Source organism: Chelonoidis abingdonii, chromosome 21 (genome assembly GCF_003597395.2).
Source record: "Chelonoidis abingdonii isolate Lonesome George chromosome 21, CheloAbing_2.0, whole genome shotgun sequence".
NCBI classification, from domain to species: Eukaryota; Metazoa; Chordata; order Testudines; family Testudinidae; genus Chelonoidis; species Chelonoidis abingdonii.
This window is the reverse complement of record NC_133789.1, coordinates 5261141-5279571: the sequence shown is the minus strand read 5'-3', so window position 1 is coordinate 5279571 and position 18431 is coordinate 5261141. Positions and strand designations below refer to the sequence as shown.

The 18431-nt window shown below is 54.1% G+C and overlaps 1 protein-coding gene across 1 annotated transcript in view; it reads right to left on the bottom strand.

The window, feature by feature from the left end:
- TBKBP1 (TBK1 binding protein 1) overlaps nt 1-18175 on the bottom strand; it is a 46083-nt gene extending 27908 nt beyond the window's left edge. The window contains exons 1-6 of the mRNA XM_032791394.2: nt 17904-18175; nt 17200-17322; nt 16359-16463; nt 12292-12445; nt 9535-9731; nt 8605-8666 (exon numbers count right to left, since the gene is read on the bottom strand). Coding sequence (XP_032647285.1) covers nt 8605-8666; nt 9535-9731; nt 12292-12445; nt 16359-16463; nt 17200-17322; nt 17904-18125 — 863 coding nt within the window. The 5' untranslated portion in view covers nt 18126-18175. The remainder of the gene's footprint in view (nt 1-8604; nt 8667-9534; nt 9732-12291; nt 12446-16358; nt 16464-17199; nt 17323-17903) is intronic.
- Between the last annotated feature and the right edge of the window lie 256 nt (nt 18176-18431).

Sequence of the window (18431 nt, the reverse complement as noted above, 5' to 3'; positions counted from 1 at the left end):
GGATGGGACGGGGGCAGGGGGGAATAGGAGCCTACATAAGAAAGAGACCCCAAAATCAGGACTGTCCCTATAAAATCAGGACATCTGGTTACCCTATACCCAGCTCTATCTGCCTGTAGCTGAAGGAGGGTCTCCGGTTCTGAAGCAGGAGGATCCAGATCCTACTCTGTTGTCAATTTCTAAGAGGCCATAAACACGTTACAAGGTTAGATATAGGAGAGGAATCCTGCAATTAGTGGGTACAAGCTAGCACGGGGGCTGTTCCATATCTGTTATTTCAGTTACATGTAGTTTGTTTCTTTTTTTTACTTGTGATTATATTTTTCACAAAGGTTCCTTAATGCCCCAGAACTGAACAAAAGCAAGATGCTATCTTCTTGTGGCATTTCCTACCATCGTGCGGTAGTAACGCCCCATGGACAGCAGATCCAGCTTTGTTTTTGGCACCGTGAACTGGCAAATTTAAAACCGACCAGTGAGAAACCAAGACGAATACCAGCACTGAACTAGCCAGAGTAAATCCAGGTTCCACCCTCTGGAAGGATCAAACTATGCAAGTCCTGACTAAAGCAAAAGTCACCACTGAAGCCAGTTTAGGACCACACAACAGGCTCCGGTATCTGCTTGTACTCGTGTAAATCTGGAGTGAACTCTACTGACATCCATGAAATCCACTCCCCTGACACCTGGGCACACTCAAGCCCAGACAGATTAAGTGGCTTGCCCGATTTTAAACCTTTCAAGGCTTTGGTAGCAACTACACCTGGTGCTGGCTCTCTGGTGCACAGGGGTAAGTTTCGCCCCAAACAAATCAGAAATAGAACCCAGGGACCCCGGGCTGAAACCTCTGGGTGCTACCGCAAAGAACACTTGCAAAAGGTCAGGCAGCATAGCTGGGAGCAGAACCCACATGCTTTGCCTCTAGTGTCACAGTGCCTCTCTTACACATATGGACTCACACTAAGCGGATCTCTGTGGCTACCTCGTGCCATGCTTAGGGCCAAGGGGAGCAGCGAGCAAAGCTGAAGATGCTTAGCGAAGAGTTCACAGCAGCCGAGACTTGCAGACACTGCAGTTGGGTCTCCGCAGACAATGAGAGACCACATTTGTCCCGCTGGATGCGAGAGGGCCACATAAACTCAAACACACTTCAAAACCTAAGGAGGAAGGGGAGGGGAGTTCATTTAGCCACGAGAGGCACTCACGGCTAAGTCCCAGCACAGCCAGACTGGCAACCAAGCACCATCTTTTGCAGAGGAGTCGATCAATGGGAGTATGTACTTACAGTTCATTCAAAATCTTTAAACTCCTCTCCCTGCGTCTAGCTGCAGAGGCATCCTGGCTCTCTGCTAAGGGCTTTCATTGCTCAGCACAAACAGCTAGAGAATGCCAGTGGTGCTGTGCTTTTCACACATTTGATTCGCACTCACTTTTAGAATGAGCTCATGCAAATGCAGCTGGCTTCCCGGAGATCAAATGCTCGCATCACACCTCTCTGAGCTAGGGTGTGTTGCAAGAAAAAAAAAAAAAGCATCACTGCAAACGTCCCCATGGCAGTGTCCGGCCAATGCCACTTATGGTGAAACAAACGAACAAACAATACCCCTGCGTTAAATGAACCGCCAGGCAGCAAGGCCCAGCCAAGACTTTAATGAAGGCATTATTAAGCACAAGGGTGAGATAAAGAAATGGTTACTGTCTGCCAGTAAAGCAGCAGCAATCAGACACACGACTGGATGGTCCAAACACACCGAGTCTAGCAGGGTGTAAAATACAGTTCTCTCAGCTGGCAACTTCTCATGCCACTGTGTCTTCTAAATTAAGGACCCAGGAGAGCTGAATTTCATTAGCTGGATGACACATTCAAGGTGCAAAGATCTTTCCTTCCTTCCTGGAGGGGATGGCAGGGGAAGGTATCGCTGGCGTTCTCAGAGTATAGATTTTGATGTGACAGATTTAGATGACATGCATTCTTCACCAACAATTTAATAGGATTGTGCGTCAATGCTTGGAGGCGACAGGGAGGGCATGCGTATGTGCGAGCCGCGTATGATGCGTTAATGATTCCTACTTTGAGGCCCAGAAAAACCCAAGTGGTTCACGCAGGCAGGTGGGGGAAGCGTCGGTTAGTAGACCCCAAGACTACGTTTGATTTGCAGCTCACGTCCATGTACCCGCGCTCATAGATGCTGGAACTTGGGGCGCGGGGGGTGCTTCAGCCACCCGAGTACATCCTGCCCAGACCCCTGGGGTACGTATTCCAGGAGTAAGCCCAAATTGCTTTCCAGGCTGTCCCGGCTTCGCTGCTGTTTTCAGCGTACTAGCTCTGTTTGAGCTAACACAGGTCCACAGACACGAGCTGGGACTCGCACCTCACCTCCTGACTCAAACACAGACATAGACTAAGAACCAGGATTCCAGTTACAGTCCCTGCTCCGCCACTAACTCACTGCTCATCAGTTTCCTTGTCAGCAAAACAGGCTAAGGAAAGAAGAATCACTCGGACTCTTACTACAACACACCTGGAGTCAGTATCAAGATGCTTTATACCACCATCCTCTGCTCCCTTTTATAAATAGGGAAACTGCGGCACAGAGCAGGGATGCCACTTGCACCAGGGTTGCACAAGAGAAGGCAGGAATGGAATCCAGATGGCCCAACTCCTAGTCCTGGCCCATCGCCCAGCTCGGAGTGATGCGGACAGGCTGCGTTAATTAGCGCTCGTTAAAGCACTTTTGGAGCCTGGTGTGAAAAAGGGCCCCAGAAGTGCAAAGCATCACAAGGTACAAATCCATCCCGAAACAGCAAGAAGCTGGAATGATGGCGGTGCGCATCCGGTCAGGGCTGGTACCCACTGATCTCTTACACGCACCTGCCGCGTGGGAACACAGGATGGACTCACTGGCTACCGACTTCCAGGCTAGCTAGGAAGTCAGAGGGGACAGGGAGCAGGCATCCCAGCAGTTAGCACTGACCCAGAACCACCACCTGCTGCTGTCTATCACTCTCTTCTCCCCACCAGGCCTCACTAACACCAGCCCCAAAGGAGAAGTTCATTAGTATGACGGTCGAGGGGAGGGGTGCTCCATGAGGGACTCCCACATACAGAGTTTGGAAGGTGCATCTTCCCTCCCCCTCTTCCTTTAGAACCTGCCTCGGCTTCTGCCTGATTAGCTGCAACAGCAGCACTGGCATGGCCCTTGTGTGCAGGAAATGAGCCCGAGGATCCCCTGGGGAGGGATTCCCAGCAGAGCAGAGATAATGAAAGAGGGAATCCAGTAATCAGCTTCATGAGCGGAGGAGCCGACTTGGAAACACACCAAATGTTTACCCAGCTGATAATCAAGGACGCACAGGGGGCGGCGGAATCCCAGACGCTGGAGCAGGCAGGCCAGCGTGGGCTGTTTTCCAGGGGGCTGACTCTGCGACAGTTTAATTACGGAGGTGTTCTCCCAGGGCGGACAGCTGCGCCTTGCATGGTTCAGAGGCCAATTCCCGTCTCGGGCAGACTTGAAGCCAGCTGCCAATTGCGAGGAGCTCCATCGAAGCCCATGGAGCCAGGCCAGCGTGTGACCAGGATCAGATGGGAGCCCTGAAACTTTCTCTTGGCCGCTCGAGGTGGAGAGCACTGAAATCGGGAGTCCCCGCTCTGCAGTTCAGGGCCAGGCCGAGCATTGCGCCTGCTGCCCCAGAGACACCACTGCTGAGGGCAAGTATGGAGATCCAACCACTCCTCCTTTCGATCCAGAGCCTCACCTCTGCTAACGAAGGCGCCAGCTAATGGGATTGAGATACCCCGCCCCCCCAACTCATTTCACGGAGGCCTCCAAACAGCTTCCAGCCATCCCAGCTGTTCCTCATGTTTCTCAGATACCCATCTGCCTTGCAGGCGCTGTTTTCCCAGGCCCTGTTACAGTACCTGGGTGACACGGGCTCGATGGAAGGATTGGATGGTGTCCTGATGGAGCTAGCATCACGATTCCTTCACTGCTGGGCCCGTCTCTGCTGTGGCCTCCAGCAGGAACCACGGGCCCGATTCTCCATTTTGGGGCCTGATTCTCAGTGACTCTGTTCTTTCACTTGGGACAGAGAGGGCGAAGGTGACTCAAGGCTGCTCTAACTGACCTCCATCCAGTCCCTACCTGGGATGGGGATGGGGGGAGCAGGATGGGGGATTCTGAAGGGCTGTTTACAGCCAATTCCAGTCCTCTTTAAGCTGAGGGAGCAGCCTGACCAAACCTCCATGGAACAGAATCAGGGTCTCTGTATGATCAGTTACCCTAGTTCAGGGCAACTTTCAGGGCACTTGTCGTCAGGCTGCCAGCTCCCCAGCCCCTTTTGGACAGAGCCCCGCGTCTCTCTCCCTTCAGGCCGGGGTGTTCCCAGGCTGTCCAGTTCCCTGCCTTTCACTATGTATTTCCCAGCACAGACAGGCTGTCTGAGACTGACAATAGAGCGATTGTCAACAGTTAGAAGTCACCACACAGCACTTCCCAGGCAAGCCTACTTTGCTCTGACTGTAAAAAGCATTACAGAGAAAACATTACGAATAACGAAAGAACCCACGTGCATGCTAATAAGCTCACCAGAATTTGCCCCGACCCCTGCAGGGATTCAGGCGGGATAAGTCCTTCAACACTCACCCTCCCACCCAAGGGAAGTTCTTGAGGTTACCAGTTCCTCACAGCTTCAGCTTCGAACAAGCCCCAGTCCTTCCAACCCTCCCTAAGGTTTGGGGCCCCCTCTGGATCTGTCCGCTTGCTGGATCAGGAAGAAGGACAGTTTAAAACCAGGCTCCTTATCCAAACCCTCTTGCTTTGTCTGTTGGTCCCTGGAGAATCCATGCTCCTTTCCAGGGGGCCCTTTCTGCAGCAATGTTACAACCTGAGGGAATTTGCCCTGTCAGTCGCCCCCTGCTGTTCTCCTGTTCACCCTTCCTCAGTGTCAGTCGCCCCCTGCTGTTTCTCCTGTTCACCCTTCCTCAGTGTCAGTCACCTCCTGCTGTTCTCCTGTTCACCCTTCCTCAGTGTCAGTCGCCCCCTGCTGTTCTCCTATTCACCCTTCCTCAGTGTCAGTCCCCTCCTGCTGTTCTCCTGTTCACCCTTCCTCAGTGTCAGTCGCCCCCTGCTGTTCTCCTATTCACCCTTCCTCAGTGTCAGTCACCCCCTGCTGTTCTCCTGTTCACCCTTCCTCAGTGTCAGTCGCCCCCTGCTGTTCTCCTGTTCACCCTTCCTCAGTGTCAATCGCCCCTGCTGTTCTCCTATTCACCCTTCGTCAGTCGCCCCCTGCTGTTCTCCTGTTCACCCTTCCTGTGGAAACACAGACAGACAATCTCACAAGGGACACACACATGCACACACATAGAGGCATTTTTAAAACAATGGACCCCACTGAATTAGGTTAATGCCTTTGAAGTCCATTCAGGATATTGCATGAAATTGTCGGTCTATGTCACCACCAGCACACACAGCTGGTCTGCTTGTGCCTTCCCCTTGTGTGAGACACATCAGTGACTGAACCCGGGAACTCCAGAGCTAAAAGCAGGAGCTGCTACTGCTTGAGCAAAATAGCCAAGTGCCCCCAGCTGGCTCACACCCTCTGCAGGTCAGGCACGGCGGGGGCACTCGCCAGCTCCGGTATGAACACCACCATAAGGGGCAAGGCAACAGGCAGCTGGGAGATAGACACCCAAAAGCCCCTGTAAGCATGCAGCCCCCCTGCATTCTGCCCTCGACTTCTCAGCCATCATCACAAAACCCACCATCAGTTCAACAGCAGGAGGGAGGCGAGTTCTCCGTTTTCACAGCCATGGCAGGTATTTTTTAACAGAAGCAGAGAACACCAGTAATACAGTCTCTCTCTCACACACACACACAGAGTCTGGCACAAGTGATTCGGACATTGGTGAGAAAGGGGAATTTTTTAAAAGCCTTTCCCCCTTCTCCTCTCCATCCCCTCCTCCACACAGCACACCCAGCTTGTTAGAGTTCGGACAGTCTTTTGGCTTCCAGGGCCTCGGGAATAGGATGTGAGGCCAAGTGGCTTTGAACCGTTTATTTTCAACTCTTCAGCAGCTGGTGTGCGATCGGGAGTCACAGGCGCTCCCGAGATAGGGGTGGCTGAACTGGGGGCAGCCCATTCAGTAACCACACCGGGGCGTTAGCAGGGCTTAGTGTAATATTCCCACCTTTCTGTTGCCACACTGAACAGGAGATAATCCTTTGAGAGTGACAAAAAAGCCACCAGGTAGGTTTGAGTCTCTCCAGTGCCCCAAGAGCAAGAGAGATCTGGCATCTAGAACTCACTAGGACACTCACTACGAGTGGCATGACATGACAGTAGACCTAGAACCCTCCACCGAGATTGGGACCCCCACCGAGATTGGGACCCCCATGGTGCTAGGCGTTGTACAAATACAAGAGAGACGGTCCCTATCCCAAGGAAGCCACAGGGTGGCCAAGGGAGAGAGAAGCACAGAGAGGGGAAGGGACTGACTTAAGGTTGCACACTAGGTTAGTAGCAGAGGCAGAAACAGCCCCCAGGGTCTACTAAATGCTATCCATTGCTTTACCCACCAGAGCAATGATCCACATTGTGGGCTAGTGGCTAGAGCAGAGGCCTGCTGGGTTCTGTCCCTGCCCAAGTGAACAAGTACCGAGCTCCCACAGCAGCCAATGGGATCTTTGGAAAGTCACCGTCTCACTCGGTGCCTCAGTTTACCCCTCTGTGAACTGGACAGAAGAGTAGATACCGCCCTCACCGGGTATTGCAAGATTTAACCCTTTGGGCCAGGGGCACAAGGTGGGGAAGGGAAGTTCAAACACTGGTCACACCAGCTACCAGGACAAACTCGCTGCTGCCCCCTGGAGTGCACCCACCCAGCCGCTTCACCTCGGCTGCCCTCCTCAGCGCAGGCAGCTCTGCCGTTCAGGGGCTGCTCACGCGCCTCGCCTGTCGTCCTGAGACAGCTCTGCCAGGACACGATCTCCAACGGGTTGACAAGAAGTGTCAGCCGGGTGATAGTGATACCAGGCGCCAGGGTGGCACTCCGGGTGAGGGCACTTGGGGAGAAACCGTGCGGGAGAAGGACTCTAGGAGCTGAACCCGCCGGGCTTTTCTCACAGGGTTTGCTATGCCAGCCATCGGGCACATATGTCATCAGGGGGCCCTGGGGGCACGTGCACAAGACGTAGCACAAGGAGATCCAGATCCCTGAATGGGCCAGACTCCCTACACCGGCCCCCAGGGGCGGCTAGGCAGTGCCATGCTGCAGCTACTCAGCGAGGGACTGGTATCCCTACTCGGTGAGGGACTGGTATCCCTATGCCAAATGCCAGAGTCCACACTCCTCCCATCAGATATCCCTACGCCACACGCTGCCCCCACATCCGAGGTACCCCTATGTCACACACCACTTCCCCCGAGGTACCCCGATGCCACACGTGTATGCTCTTATCCGAGGGATATCCCTACACCACACACCGTTCCCTCGAGGTACCCCTATGCACGTGGGGCACTCACCCCCCCCACACACACAATGTATCCCAACGCCACACACTGCAGCCCCCAACCTCCCACGGCTAAACCCATCCCCAGCTACACACAGCTCCTGTGGTGACACTCATACCGGGAATCCCACTGCCGGGCCAAGGGGGCCAGCGGGAGCCCATAGGGGAAAGGAGAAAGAAGCTATGGGGCTCTGAGAGCTCAGCTGGGCAGCAGAGGGTGGATCTAACGGCTTGTATTGGCTCCCAAGGCACATTCCAGCCACAGCGCCGGGCAGGGGAGCCTCACGATCTCTCTTTCCCAACAGGGCCGAGCAGTTCCCCATCCTGGTGGGGTAGCAGCGGATGGAAGGGGAGATTTTGCTTGCCAAATAAGACCCAGGACGGAGAATGGGCTAGCAGGAGGAAGTGCTGGCCAACAGTTAGAGCAGGGAACTAAATGCCAGGACTCCTGGGTTCTCTCCCCTGCTCTGCACTGAAAACCCAGCTGTGTTTTCAGCCAGGGGTTTCGAGCACATCTATTGTCCAGGGAGCCCGACCTGAGGCCGCTAAAAGAGGATCCCGTTTTCACAGTGCCAAGAACCTGTGCTCTCGCCAACTTCAATCAGTGGCTCTGGGCGCTCCACCCCTTTGGAAAACCAGGTTCCTTTGAAGGGGTCACAAGTTGGGCTCCTCCCACCAAATACAGAAACATTGGAAAGTCAGGACCCCCTCCTGAGCTGAAGCCAGGGATGGTTCAGAGCTGGGTCTAGTGGAAACAGAGTCAGGGCCTGATCCCATAGCCCCCCTGCTCTCTGACGCCAATGGGAGGGAGGGCTGGGCAGCCTGGGCCCACAGACATTATTGATTCAGAGATTCAGAGCAGGCAAACAGCTGAGGGAAGGGGCCCTTGTGCCGTGTCTCTCATTTTTCTCTCCCACTAAGGGCCAGTTCAGACCAAGGCTCCTGGGCCACCTCGAGGGCAAGAGAAGCATCAAGCTGCCAAGTCATTCGCCTCACAGACCTGACCACCCACATCCTGCATCGGGCGGGGCAGGATTCTCTCTCTCCCCCCCCGGGTTATGCAAAAGCACGTCCGTCCGTACTGACAGGCACTCACTGGTCATCACCGACTTTCTTCACCCAGGCCATATCCCGCTCCAACTGACTGCTCGCCAGGTCCTAGGGAACATCAAACAACCCCCATTACCATCAGCAGGAAGCCCCAACCCTTCACGCACAGACTCTGGGGTGGTCCCGGTGGATTTCCCAGTCTCCCCAGCTGGTAACCCAGCCACTCCCTCTCTCCCCTGCTGTTGCTCTCTCAGGATAGACCAAGAGCCACACACCCCTATCAAGCCGCCACATGTAATTCCTTCCCCAGGAGAGGCAAAGCTGGGGTCAGCTGCAGGAGTTGGACCAAGGGCTTCTAGCCCCAGAGAACTGGTGTCTGGCATTTGAGCAACAGGACTCGGCCGGCTAGCAGAGGGCGGTGGCAGGCTATCATCTGTGGATCAGCCACAGAAAGGGCACAGCCATCTCCCCCAATGTCTCTAGACTAAGCAAGGGCCAGCAGAGCAAACCTTGCACAAGTCCTACCGGCCCCACATCTCTGCACCAGAGACGGGATCCTGGGGGCATGAAGCCAAGTGCGAGCCCCCTGCCAGAGGGATACAGGGATCCCTGCATGCTTGGAGATCTCAGTTCCAGTCGATGGGCAGCTGCCCCCTCTGCCAGGGACAGAGATCAGGACCAGGCTCAGGTCTTTGCCCATCATGACTCCACCCGGCCCAAGGGGATGCTCCAGAGTTACAGCAGTGTGGCTGGGAGCGGGACCTGCCCCTGCCTGAGGTCTCAGCTTGAGGGGGAGGGGCACAGGTTTGCAACCATCCCTGGGTGCTCCTGACAAACAGAAGCCCCAATTCCAAATGGCAGCAAGGCCCCAGTACAGGACTGAGCCTCTGCTCTTTCACAAGGCCTGATACTGCAAGGAGTTTGGGGCAGGATAAAGTGCAGGTGAATACCCGCAGAGGCCCGACTGCCCCCTTACCTGCACCCGGGTCTCCTGGAGCTGCTTCAGCTCAGACTGCAGCCTCTCGCACTCTGCCTTCAGCTGCTCCTCCCGGTGCTGCGAGCTCTGGGCTTCATGCCGGGCCTCCTCCAGCTCGGCCTCCAGCCTGTGCACCTCCAACTCACTGGGCTGCTCCAGGCTGCGGGAGCTCTGCCAGCTCATCGAGTGATCCAGCACTGGGGAGAATGGGATAACGTTGGTGAAGGGAGGCCCTGGGGGGAGGCAGACCCACTCCAAGTGGCACAGGCTGGCTCTCTCTACCTGTCTCCCTTCCGCCAGCATCTCTCTCCCGGGGGGGAGGTCAGAACACAAAAGCCTTATTGGGGTCAGCCCCACAGAAAAAAGCCAACAACCGGCCCCGTCTCGGTAACAAACCAAAGAAGAACTGCCCAGGGAACAGAAGCCATGTACAAACGGGCACTCCAGTCTGCAGCTCGGATAAAACCAGGGCCCTGCACCTCCAAGGCACCGTCTGCTGCCTCTAGAGCTGTTAGCCATTCCCCGCTCCTTGCTGGGGCCAGCCATTAGGAGGAGACATGACCCCATGTCTGTGTTACACATGGTCCCAGGCAGCCCAGGCATGCTCCCAGTAAGAGCAGCAAGAACCTGCCTGAGAGCTCTGGCTTGACAGCCCCAGGGCCTGATCCCTCACTGGGGTAAACCAGCGTCAGTCCACTAGCGCCAAGGGGCCAGATCCCCAGCGGTCCTCAATCGATCCAGCTCCATGGACAGCAACGCCTGAGCTGAGGAACTGGCCAGCAGCCCACATCTGGTGCCCAGACACCCAAGGTGGCAGCTTCCTCTTTGGTTTTCAATGATCCCTTCCTTTAATCGTATTTAACGGCAGGTTTCACGCATGCCCCAGTGACTCGTGCTGTTCAGTAATTAGCCACCCTGATTAGAGCATCTTTATTCCGCTGCAGCTCATCCCGGAAGTGCCTGTGCCAGACGGATGAGGCTGGCAGCTGTGGTTCTCAGGGGTGAAGAAGTCACAGGGGGTGGTCAGGGTTCCCTTTTCTATGGCAGGGGGATCTAGGGTGACCAGACGTCCGGATTTTATAGGGACAGTCCCAATTTTTGGGTCTTTTTCTTATATAGGCTCCTATTACCCCCACCCCCTGTCCCGATTTTTCACGTTTGCTGTCTGGTCACCCTCGGGGGATCATTCGAGTCTTGGGCACCTTTAACATGAGTCAAGCCACAAGCAGCATGGGGGAGAATCTGTCATTCTCCCACCACCACCAAAGACCCCTTGGTAGTGAAATCACCATTAGGAGAAGCAGCTGGTGATCAAAGAGCCGGTGGGTTTGCTTTACAGGCTGCCCTTGCACCAGCTCACAGAGGGATGGGGACCAGGCACGGAACCAGGAGGCAGGAGCTCGCTCCCGCCCTCTCTGTGCCTCTCTTCTCCTCACCCCCCAACCCACCCCGTGACTCTGGAGGAGAACGGTGTCTCGCTCCCAGAGAGCGGCACAGCTTGGCCAGTGTCCCCAGAGCTACCCTCCCGCTCGGAGATCCAAGTGCTATCACAGCGCCGACGGCGGGAGCTACCACCCAGTTGTGAACAGCTGGCCTGTGCCATCTCCCCCACTAAAGCCACGGAAACGGACTCGGTGTTTCTGGGTGGCAGGGAGTCTGAAACGGGCCATTAACCGGGCTTGTGGGCTTCAGAAACAGAAGCGACAATCGAAGGGGCTGCAGTGCCCTCTCCTGGCCGGAAAGCACCATGACATAGCACGGGACCCTGGCGTGGTTTGATCCTCATCCCTTAGAGCACCCCAGAGCTGTGCCATAGAGCTGTTCTTTTCAGCAGTGACGGAAAGATACCGAAAGCATCAACGGCCCACAGTACTCTGCAAGCTAACAGGCTGGACTCAGAACAACCCCTGAATAGGTCCATCAATGCTATTAGCCAGGATGGGCAGGGATGGTGTCCCCGGCCTCTGTTTGCCAGAACTTGGGAATGCGCAAAAGGGGACGGATCACTTGATGATTCCCTGTTCTGTTCATTCCCTCTGGGGCACCTGGCAGTAGCCACCATGGGAAGACAGGATGCTGGGCTAGATGGACCTTTGGTCTGAATCTGTCTGGCCATTCTTATGTAGGGTATAATTCCACGGCCTGCGTTGTGAGGGAGGTCAGATTAGCTCAGCGTCTCTCAACCTATTTACCAACGTGGGCCGCATATGCAGCTCTCGATGTCTTGTGTGGGCCGCATCCACACACTGTATATACTACCTATATGGCGCTGAGGATGTCACATGGGCTGCAGCTGTCTGCCGATTGGGCCACAAGCAGCCAGTGGGCCTTGGGTTGAGAATCAGTTGATTTAGACAGTCATAATGATGCCTTTTGGTGCTAAAATCTAGAAACCCTATAAAATATTCATGGGCTAAAGAACACCTCATAGCGGGACTCCATTCTGGGGGCCGGGATGAGGAGGGAGAGGGCAGCGCACTCCAACTATTCTCTGCTTCCCAGAGCCCATACAGGACCATGCAAAGCAGAGTGTAAGTAAGAGCAACCCCGAGGCTGCTCTAAACACCAATGATTGGGCAGGCCCATGAGTGCCCCAGAATGCAGTGAGCAGAAAAGTGGCCTTAAGGAGCTGGGAATCCAGGCCAGTGAGGGCATACGCCCCCACATAATACAAGTTCCTCTACAATGGCCAACATTACACAGGGTCCACGCTGGGGAAGACCAAACATCTTCCTAGGGCAAAAAAGAAAAACTCACCATGTGTCAGGCCAGGGTTTCCGTGGAGCGACAGGTATTGGACCTCCTGGTTCTGCAGCTGGGAGTTGAGGTTCTGGAAGGAGTTGCCATCTCTCTGTCTCAGCTGCTGCTCCAGGCTCCGGATCCGATTCAGATGAGTCTCCACCAAAGCTCTCTGGGGAGGAGGGGAAAAAAAGGGGTGCAGAAAGGGGGTGAAGGGAAGAGATCTGTGCTGCAAGTATATTCCCCTCTACACATACAACTCTTTGCACACCACGTGGTTTGTGGGCCCTTTCTGCATGAGGCCCAGCCCCATGTGGTACACAGAGCTGTACAATCTGAATTTACACACCAGAGCCTGAGAGCTAATCTTATGGCCGCGTCACCAGGGATTGAACAGGGGACCTCCTGAACTAAAACCAGGAACTGTTACAGCTTGAGTGAAAGCTCTGCAGCTGGCCTGTGTAACAGATTCTCATCCCCCACAGACCAGTACGTGTAATGCGCACTCACCAGGTGCCTACACAAACACCTATGAGATTCAGTAGCTGAAATACACCCAGTGCGGGGGGCAGATTTTCAAATTACAATAGGAGTTGGGTGCCTAACTCCCTTAGACGCTTCAGAAAAATCCCATCTTAGGAACATCCCAGCAATGGACTGTCAACCACAGCAAAAAAAGCAACTGCTTTGGAGGACAGGGTCAAAATTCAAAATGATCTGGACAAACTGGAGAAATGGTCTGAGGTAAACCAGATAAAGTTCAATAAAGACAAATACAAAGTGCTCCACTTAGGAAGGAACAATCAGTTTCACACATACAGAATGGGAAGAGACTGACTAGGAAGGAGTATGGCAGAAAGAGATCTAGGGGTCATAGTGGACCACAAGCTAAATATGAGTCAACAGTGTGATACTGTTGCAAAAAAAGCAAACGTGATTCTGGGATGCATTAACAGGTGTGTTGTAAACAAGACACGAGAAGTCATTCTTCCGCTCTACTCTGCGCTGGTTAGGCCTCAACTGGAGTATTGTGTCCAGTTCTGGGCACCGCATTTCAAGAAAGATGTGGAGAAATTGGAGAGGGTCCAGAGAAGAGCAACAAGAATGATTAAAGGTCTTGAGAACATGATCTACGAAGGAAGGCTGAAAGAATTGGGTTTATTTAGTTTGGAAAAGAGAAGACTGAGAGGGGACATGATAGCAGTTTTCAGGTATCTAAAAGGGTGTCATCAGGAGGAGGGAGAAAACTTGTTCACCTTAGCCTCTAATGATAGAACAAGAAGCAATGGGCTTAAACTGCAGCAAGGGAGATTTAGGTTGGACATTAGGAAAAAGTTCCTAACTGTCAGGGTAGTTAAACACTGGAATAAATTGCCTAGGGAGGTTGTGGAATCTCCATCTCTGGAGATATTTAAGAGTAGGTTAGATAAATGTCTATCAGGGATGGTCTAGACAGTATCTGGTCCTGCCATTAGGGCAGGGGACTGGACTCGATGACCTCTCGAGGTCCCTTCCAGTCCTAGAATCTATGGATCTATGAATCTATAAAAGCCATCAGCTCAGTTGTCACACCTGAGTACTGCATAAATCACAGTCCCTGTGTCTCCTCTCTTGTGCTGTTTGTCCCACCCACACAGAGACGTCCGCACCCCAAAAACAACACTCAGCTGGATCCTCTTTGCCTGATCTTTTGAATTCCTGGGTGGCCTTGGAGACGGCTTTTGTTACTTACATTCCACCAAAATGAAGGGCAGTTGTTAAACTAATGAACGCAAGAGGTTTTTACCCAGCCCACCTAACAACAATAAGGTTAAAAGCACTCGGGAGGACAGAATGAGACCTCGACAAGCTGGAGAACTGGTCTGAAATGAACCAGATGAAATTCAATAAAGACAAGTGCAAAGTACGTAGGACTGGGGGGAAAAATATCAACTCTCTTTTGATCGAACAACTGGCTAGGTGTTTGTGCTGCTGAGAAGGATCTGGGGGTTCCGGTGAATCACAAACGGCGTATGAGTCAGCAGTGTGATGCAGTTGTCCAAAAGGCGAAGATCATTCTGGGGCGTGTTAACAAGGGGGCCAGGCGTGAGGCTTGGTCGACACTAGGAAGTTAGGTTGGTGTAACTACGTTGCTGGTGCAGGCAGAGCTAGATTGATGGGAGAATTCTGGCTACTGCCACTCACAGAGGTCAACGGGAGAAGAAATCCCATCAACACAGGCAGCGTCGTTGGTGAAGCGCTGCAGCATTTTAAGTGTAGACGACAAGCCCTAAGACATGGAAGGGATTTATCATGCTCTGCTCAGCACTGGACACCGCGTTTAAGGAATGACGTGGACAAACTGGAGAGAATCCAGAGGAGAGCAACAAAAATGATCAAAGGTTTAGAAAACCCGACCCATGGGGAAAAACGTTTTTAAAAACCTGGGCGCGTTTAGTCTTGAGAAAAAGCAGACTGCGGGGCGGGACCTGAGAACAGCCTGCAATGTGGTGCGGGCTGTCACAAAGAGAACTGCGATTGACTATTCTGTGTGCCCGCCATAGGCGCCGACTCTGTGGGTGCTCCAGGGCTGAAGCACCCACGGAAAAAAATTAGTGGGTGCTCACTTCCGCCTCCTCCGCAAGCACGCCACTGCTTCCTGCTTCTCCCCCCGCCCTCCCAGTGCTTGTGCTGCGAAACAGCTGATTTGTGGGGCAGGGAGGAGGGGGAACATGGCGTGCTGGGGGAAGAGGCGAGGGCAGGGTGGGGATTTGGGGAAGGGATCCAATAGGAGCAGGGAGGGGGTGGAGTTAGGGTAGGGACTTTGGGGATGGGGTTGGAATGGGGGCGGGGCCAGGGGCAGGGAAAGGGTGGGGTCAGGGCAGGGGCAGAGAAAGGGGCGGGGGGCACAGGCACCCACTGGCACCGGAGAAAGTTGGTGCCTATGGTGCCCGCGGAAGCTAAGACAAGAAGTAATGGGCTTAACCTGCAGCAAGAGAGATGGAGGTTAGATATTAGGAAAACTTTCTAGCTCTCAGGGTAGTTAAGCTGTAGGTTTCCAGTGGAGATTTGGAGTCTAAATACCCCTGTGGACCTGGGCCCAAGTGACCAGCCATGGAAGCGTTTTCACAGTCTTCGTGCAGCTCTGAGAGCAACCCAAGGCCGGGGGACAGCTGGAAGCAAAGAGGTTCTGCTGCCCGAGGGAGCCGAGAGCACTTCCAAAGCAAAGGGGAAGTGATAAGACACATTAATAAAAGTCACGTTCAAAGCCGCACTGCAGCGGGCTCTGACTCAGGCATTAACCGAGGTAAGTAATCAAGTTATACTGCCTGATGCATGAATTCAGCCATTATAAGAACTGTGTCTTGGAGCACTCTGCATTCCCCTAGCACAGAGCTCAAACGAGCGAAGCCCCGCAAGGGAGAGCACAGTGGGTCAGTATCATCGGCCCCGCTTGACAGATGCACAGAGAGGTGCAGCGATTTGCCCAGCAACAGTGAGTCAGCAGCAGACCTGGAAACAGAACCCAGGAGTCCCGGGAATAGAATCCTGACACTGGTTCCCTGCAAACAGGCCCAGAGCCGCAAAAGGTATTTAGACACCTAAACTCCCATGAAGTTAGGGGCTGAAATCCGTTTGGGGATCCGGGCCATACTCCCTGTGAGGGCCAGGAATGGAACCCAGGAGTTCTGTCTCTCACTCCCCTGTTCCAGCCACCAAAGACACTCCAAGATCAAAGGACAGAACAAACTATCTGGTATCTTATGCCACCTCCTATTACCACAGCATCTAAGCGCTTCAGTCTTTAATGCGTTTATCCTCACAACCATGCTGTTACTCCACTGCACAGACGGGGAGCAGACACAAAAGAGATTAAGGGTCTTGCCCAAGGCACACAGGACATCTGTGGCAGAGCAGGAAATCAAACCTGGGTCTCCTAAGTCCCAGACCAGCCCATAGCCTCCTGACTACCCTTCCTCTTCCTAGCTAGCTGCCTCCCACCAAAGGGTTATTCAGTCTGGTTTTCTCTGGCCTATTTTTGAGTGGTTGAAGACTATTCCAAGCCATGAGTTTGTGGCACATGCAGGGCACTCGTCAGAACCTACCATCTCCCCCAGCTCCGACTCCAGATCAGCCTTCTCCACACATAGCTTCTCATACACCTGGATCATCTCGTCCAGCTGCTCCTCCCTCTCTTTGCTCTTCTGCAGCTGGAAAGAAGCAAAGGGAGCTGTTTGCAGGGAGCCAAGAGACACGCCGCATCTATGGACACATGCTAAAGGTACTGAAGGCAGAGGTCCAAGCCTCTCTGCCGTGGGGTCCTCTGATACTTGAGCAGCGAGGGAGACTCTGATCCTGCTCCAGCCAGAGAGAACTGCACACAGGAATGATGAGAGCAGATAATAAATAGCTTCCCTTTCCCCCACCGCTTGCAACCACAGTGCTTTACAAGCATTATCTATGTAGAGACCGCCTCTGAAATGCAGCCACCTCTGGGTGCAACACAGCAGCTGTTTAACAGCACCCAGCAATGTTTTGGACCGGAAGAGAAGAAAAACAGCATGCCTGGCTTAAATGGCTCGGGAAGGGGCTTTTTGATTGGGAAAGTATAATTATCGGAGCTGGAATTTGCCAGGATGCCAGGCTTACCCCCCCACCCCCGCATCTGAGAATCCTCCTCCATAGGGGCCTGCAGATCCTTCTATCCCAAAGGTTGAGAAATTGTCTCTGTTGGGCTCTGAAAATCCCCACACACACAATCACTGGGACTGAGAATCCCCCTCTATCGGGCCCTCTAAACCTCCTTAAAGCCACAGCCACACATACACCTCTGCAGCACAGGGCCTGGCTAACTCCATCTCCCAGACCTCGCCACAACCCTGATCTTTTCAGCTAGGAACCAACAGGCCCAGGCAAGCAAGATGCCAAGCCCCCCGAGCCACCCACCTCATGCTGGAACTGGTTCAGCTGCTGCTGGAGGCTGGCCTTCTCGCTCTTCAGCAGGGAGCACTCCTGGGTGTTGTAGACTGAGAAGAGGCGCTCCTCCCCGAACTCGCCGATCACTGGGTACTGCAGCCACGGGGCGAAAGCAGACACAGGCATCAAGGAACCCGCCGACAGCAGCCCTGGCACCTTCCCAGGAACCCGGGGGCTGCCCCCAGCTGGCATCCAATGGACCAAGTTACAGCTGGCCCAGGAGAACAGCGCGCCGCTCGGCTCGGTTCAGAGGGACTCCCAAAGCTCCGTGGATGTGGCTGTCTCAGAGTGGCCTTCTGCTCAGGCCAGCGCCAAGCACAACAGAGACGCGCTCTGGTTGATCATCATTGTGCTAGAGACACAGGATCTGCACGCCCAGCGGTGTGTAATCCCGGGGACAAGCCCAGAGCTGCACACTGCGTATACAACCCACAGAAACACGTGAGCCCAGAAACACCCCTGCCTCGCTCTGGGGTGTCTAATCAAATCTACAACCCCAGAGCTGCTGCTCACGAAGCTGTGAACAGGCGTAAAATCCTAGAGCAGCACACCCGGCTGTGTATTACTGTGTGCGTGACCCCAGAGCCGCACACCCCGCACCTCACTGTGACAGCTGCTATTACAGATCTGGCTGCATTGAGGGAAGGGGGGACACTCGCCCTCCCGTGCCTCACCTTGATCTCATACATCTTCAGCCTCCTCTTGAGGGTGGAGTTCTCCCTCTCCAGGCTGGTCAGGCGGTTTTTGATGTCATCGTAGGCCGTGATGAGGGCGAAGTGAGAGGCCGAGCACATCTCGCTGGAGAGGTCCGTGTTGGGGCTGTCCAGCCACTCCTCATCCTGGCACAGGGCCTCCTGGGTGAGGATGCTGATGTCATCCTCAAACATGGAGTCCATCGCACAGCTCGGGATGGGTCTTCAGCGGGAATCACCAGGGCACAGCGACTCCTGACTGCAAGAGAATGACAAAAGCCAGGGTGAAGAGAGGAAGCAGGGCCTAGTGGTTAATCATCAGTGCTCTGGTAGCACCTAGGGACCCTGTCATCTTCCTGCGGCAGCTGAGCAACATACAAATGCACAGTGAGATGGTCCTGGCCCCAGAGCGCTTGCAACCCCCAGAAGCTGACCAAGGAAACATTATCTCCACTTTACAGGTGGGGGAACTGAGGCGCAGGGAGATTTGCCTGAAATCACCCAAGGAGT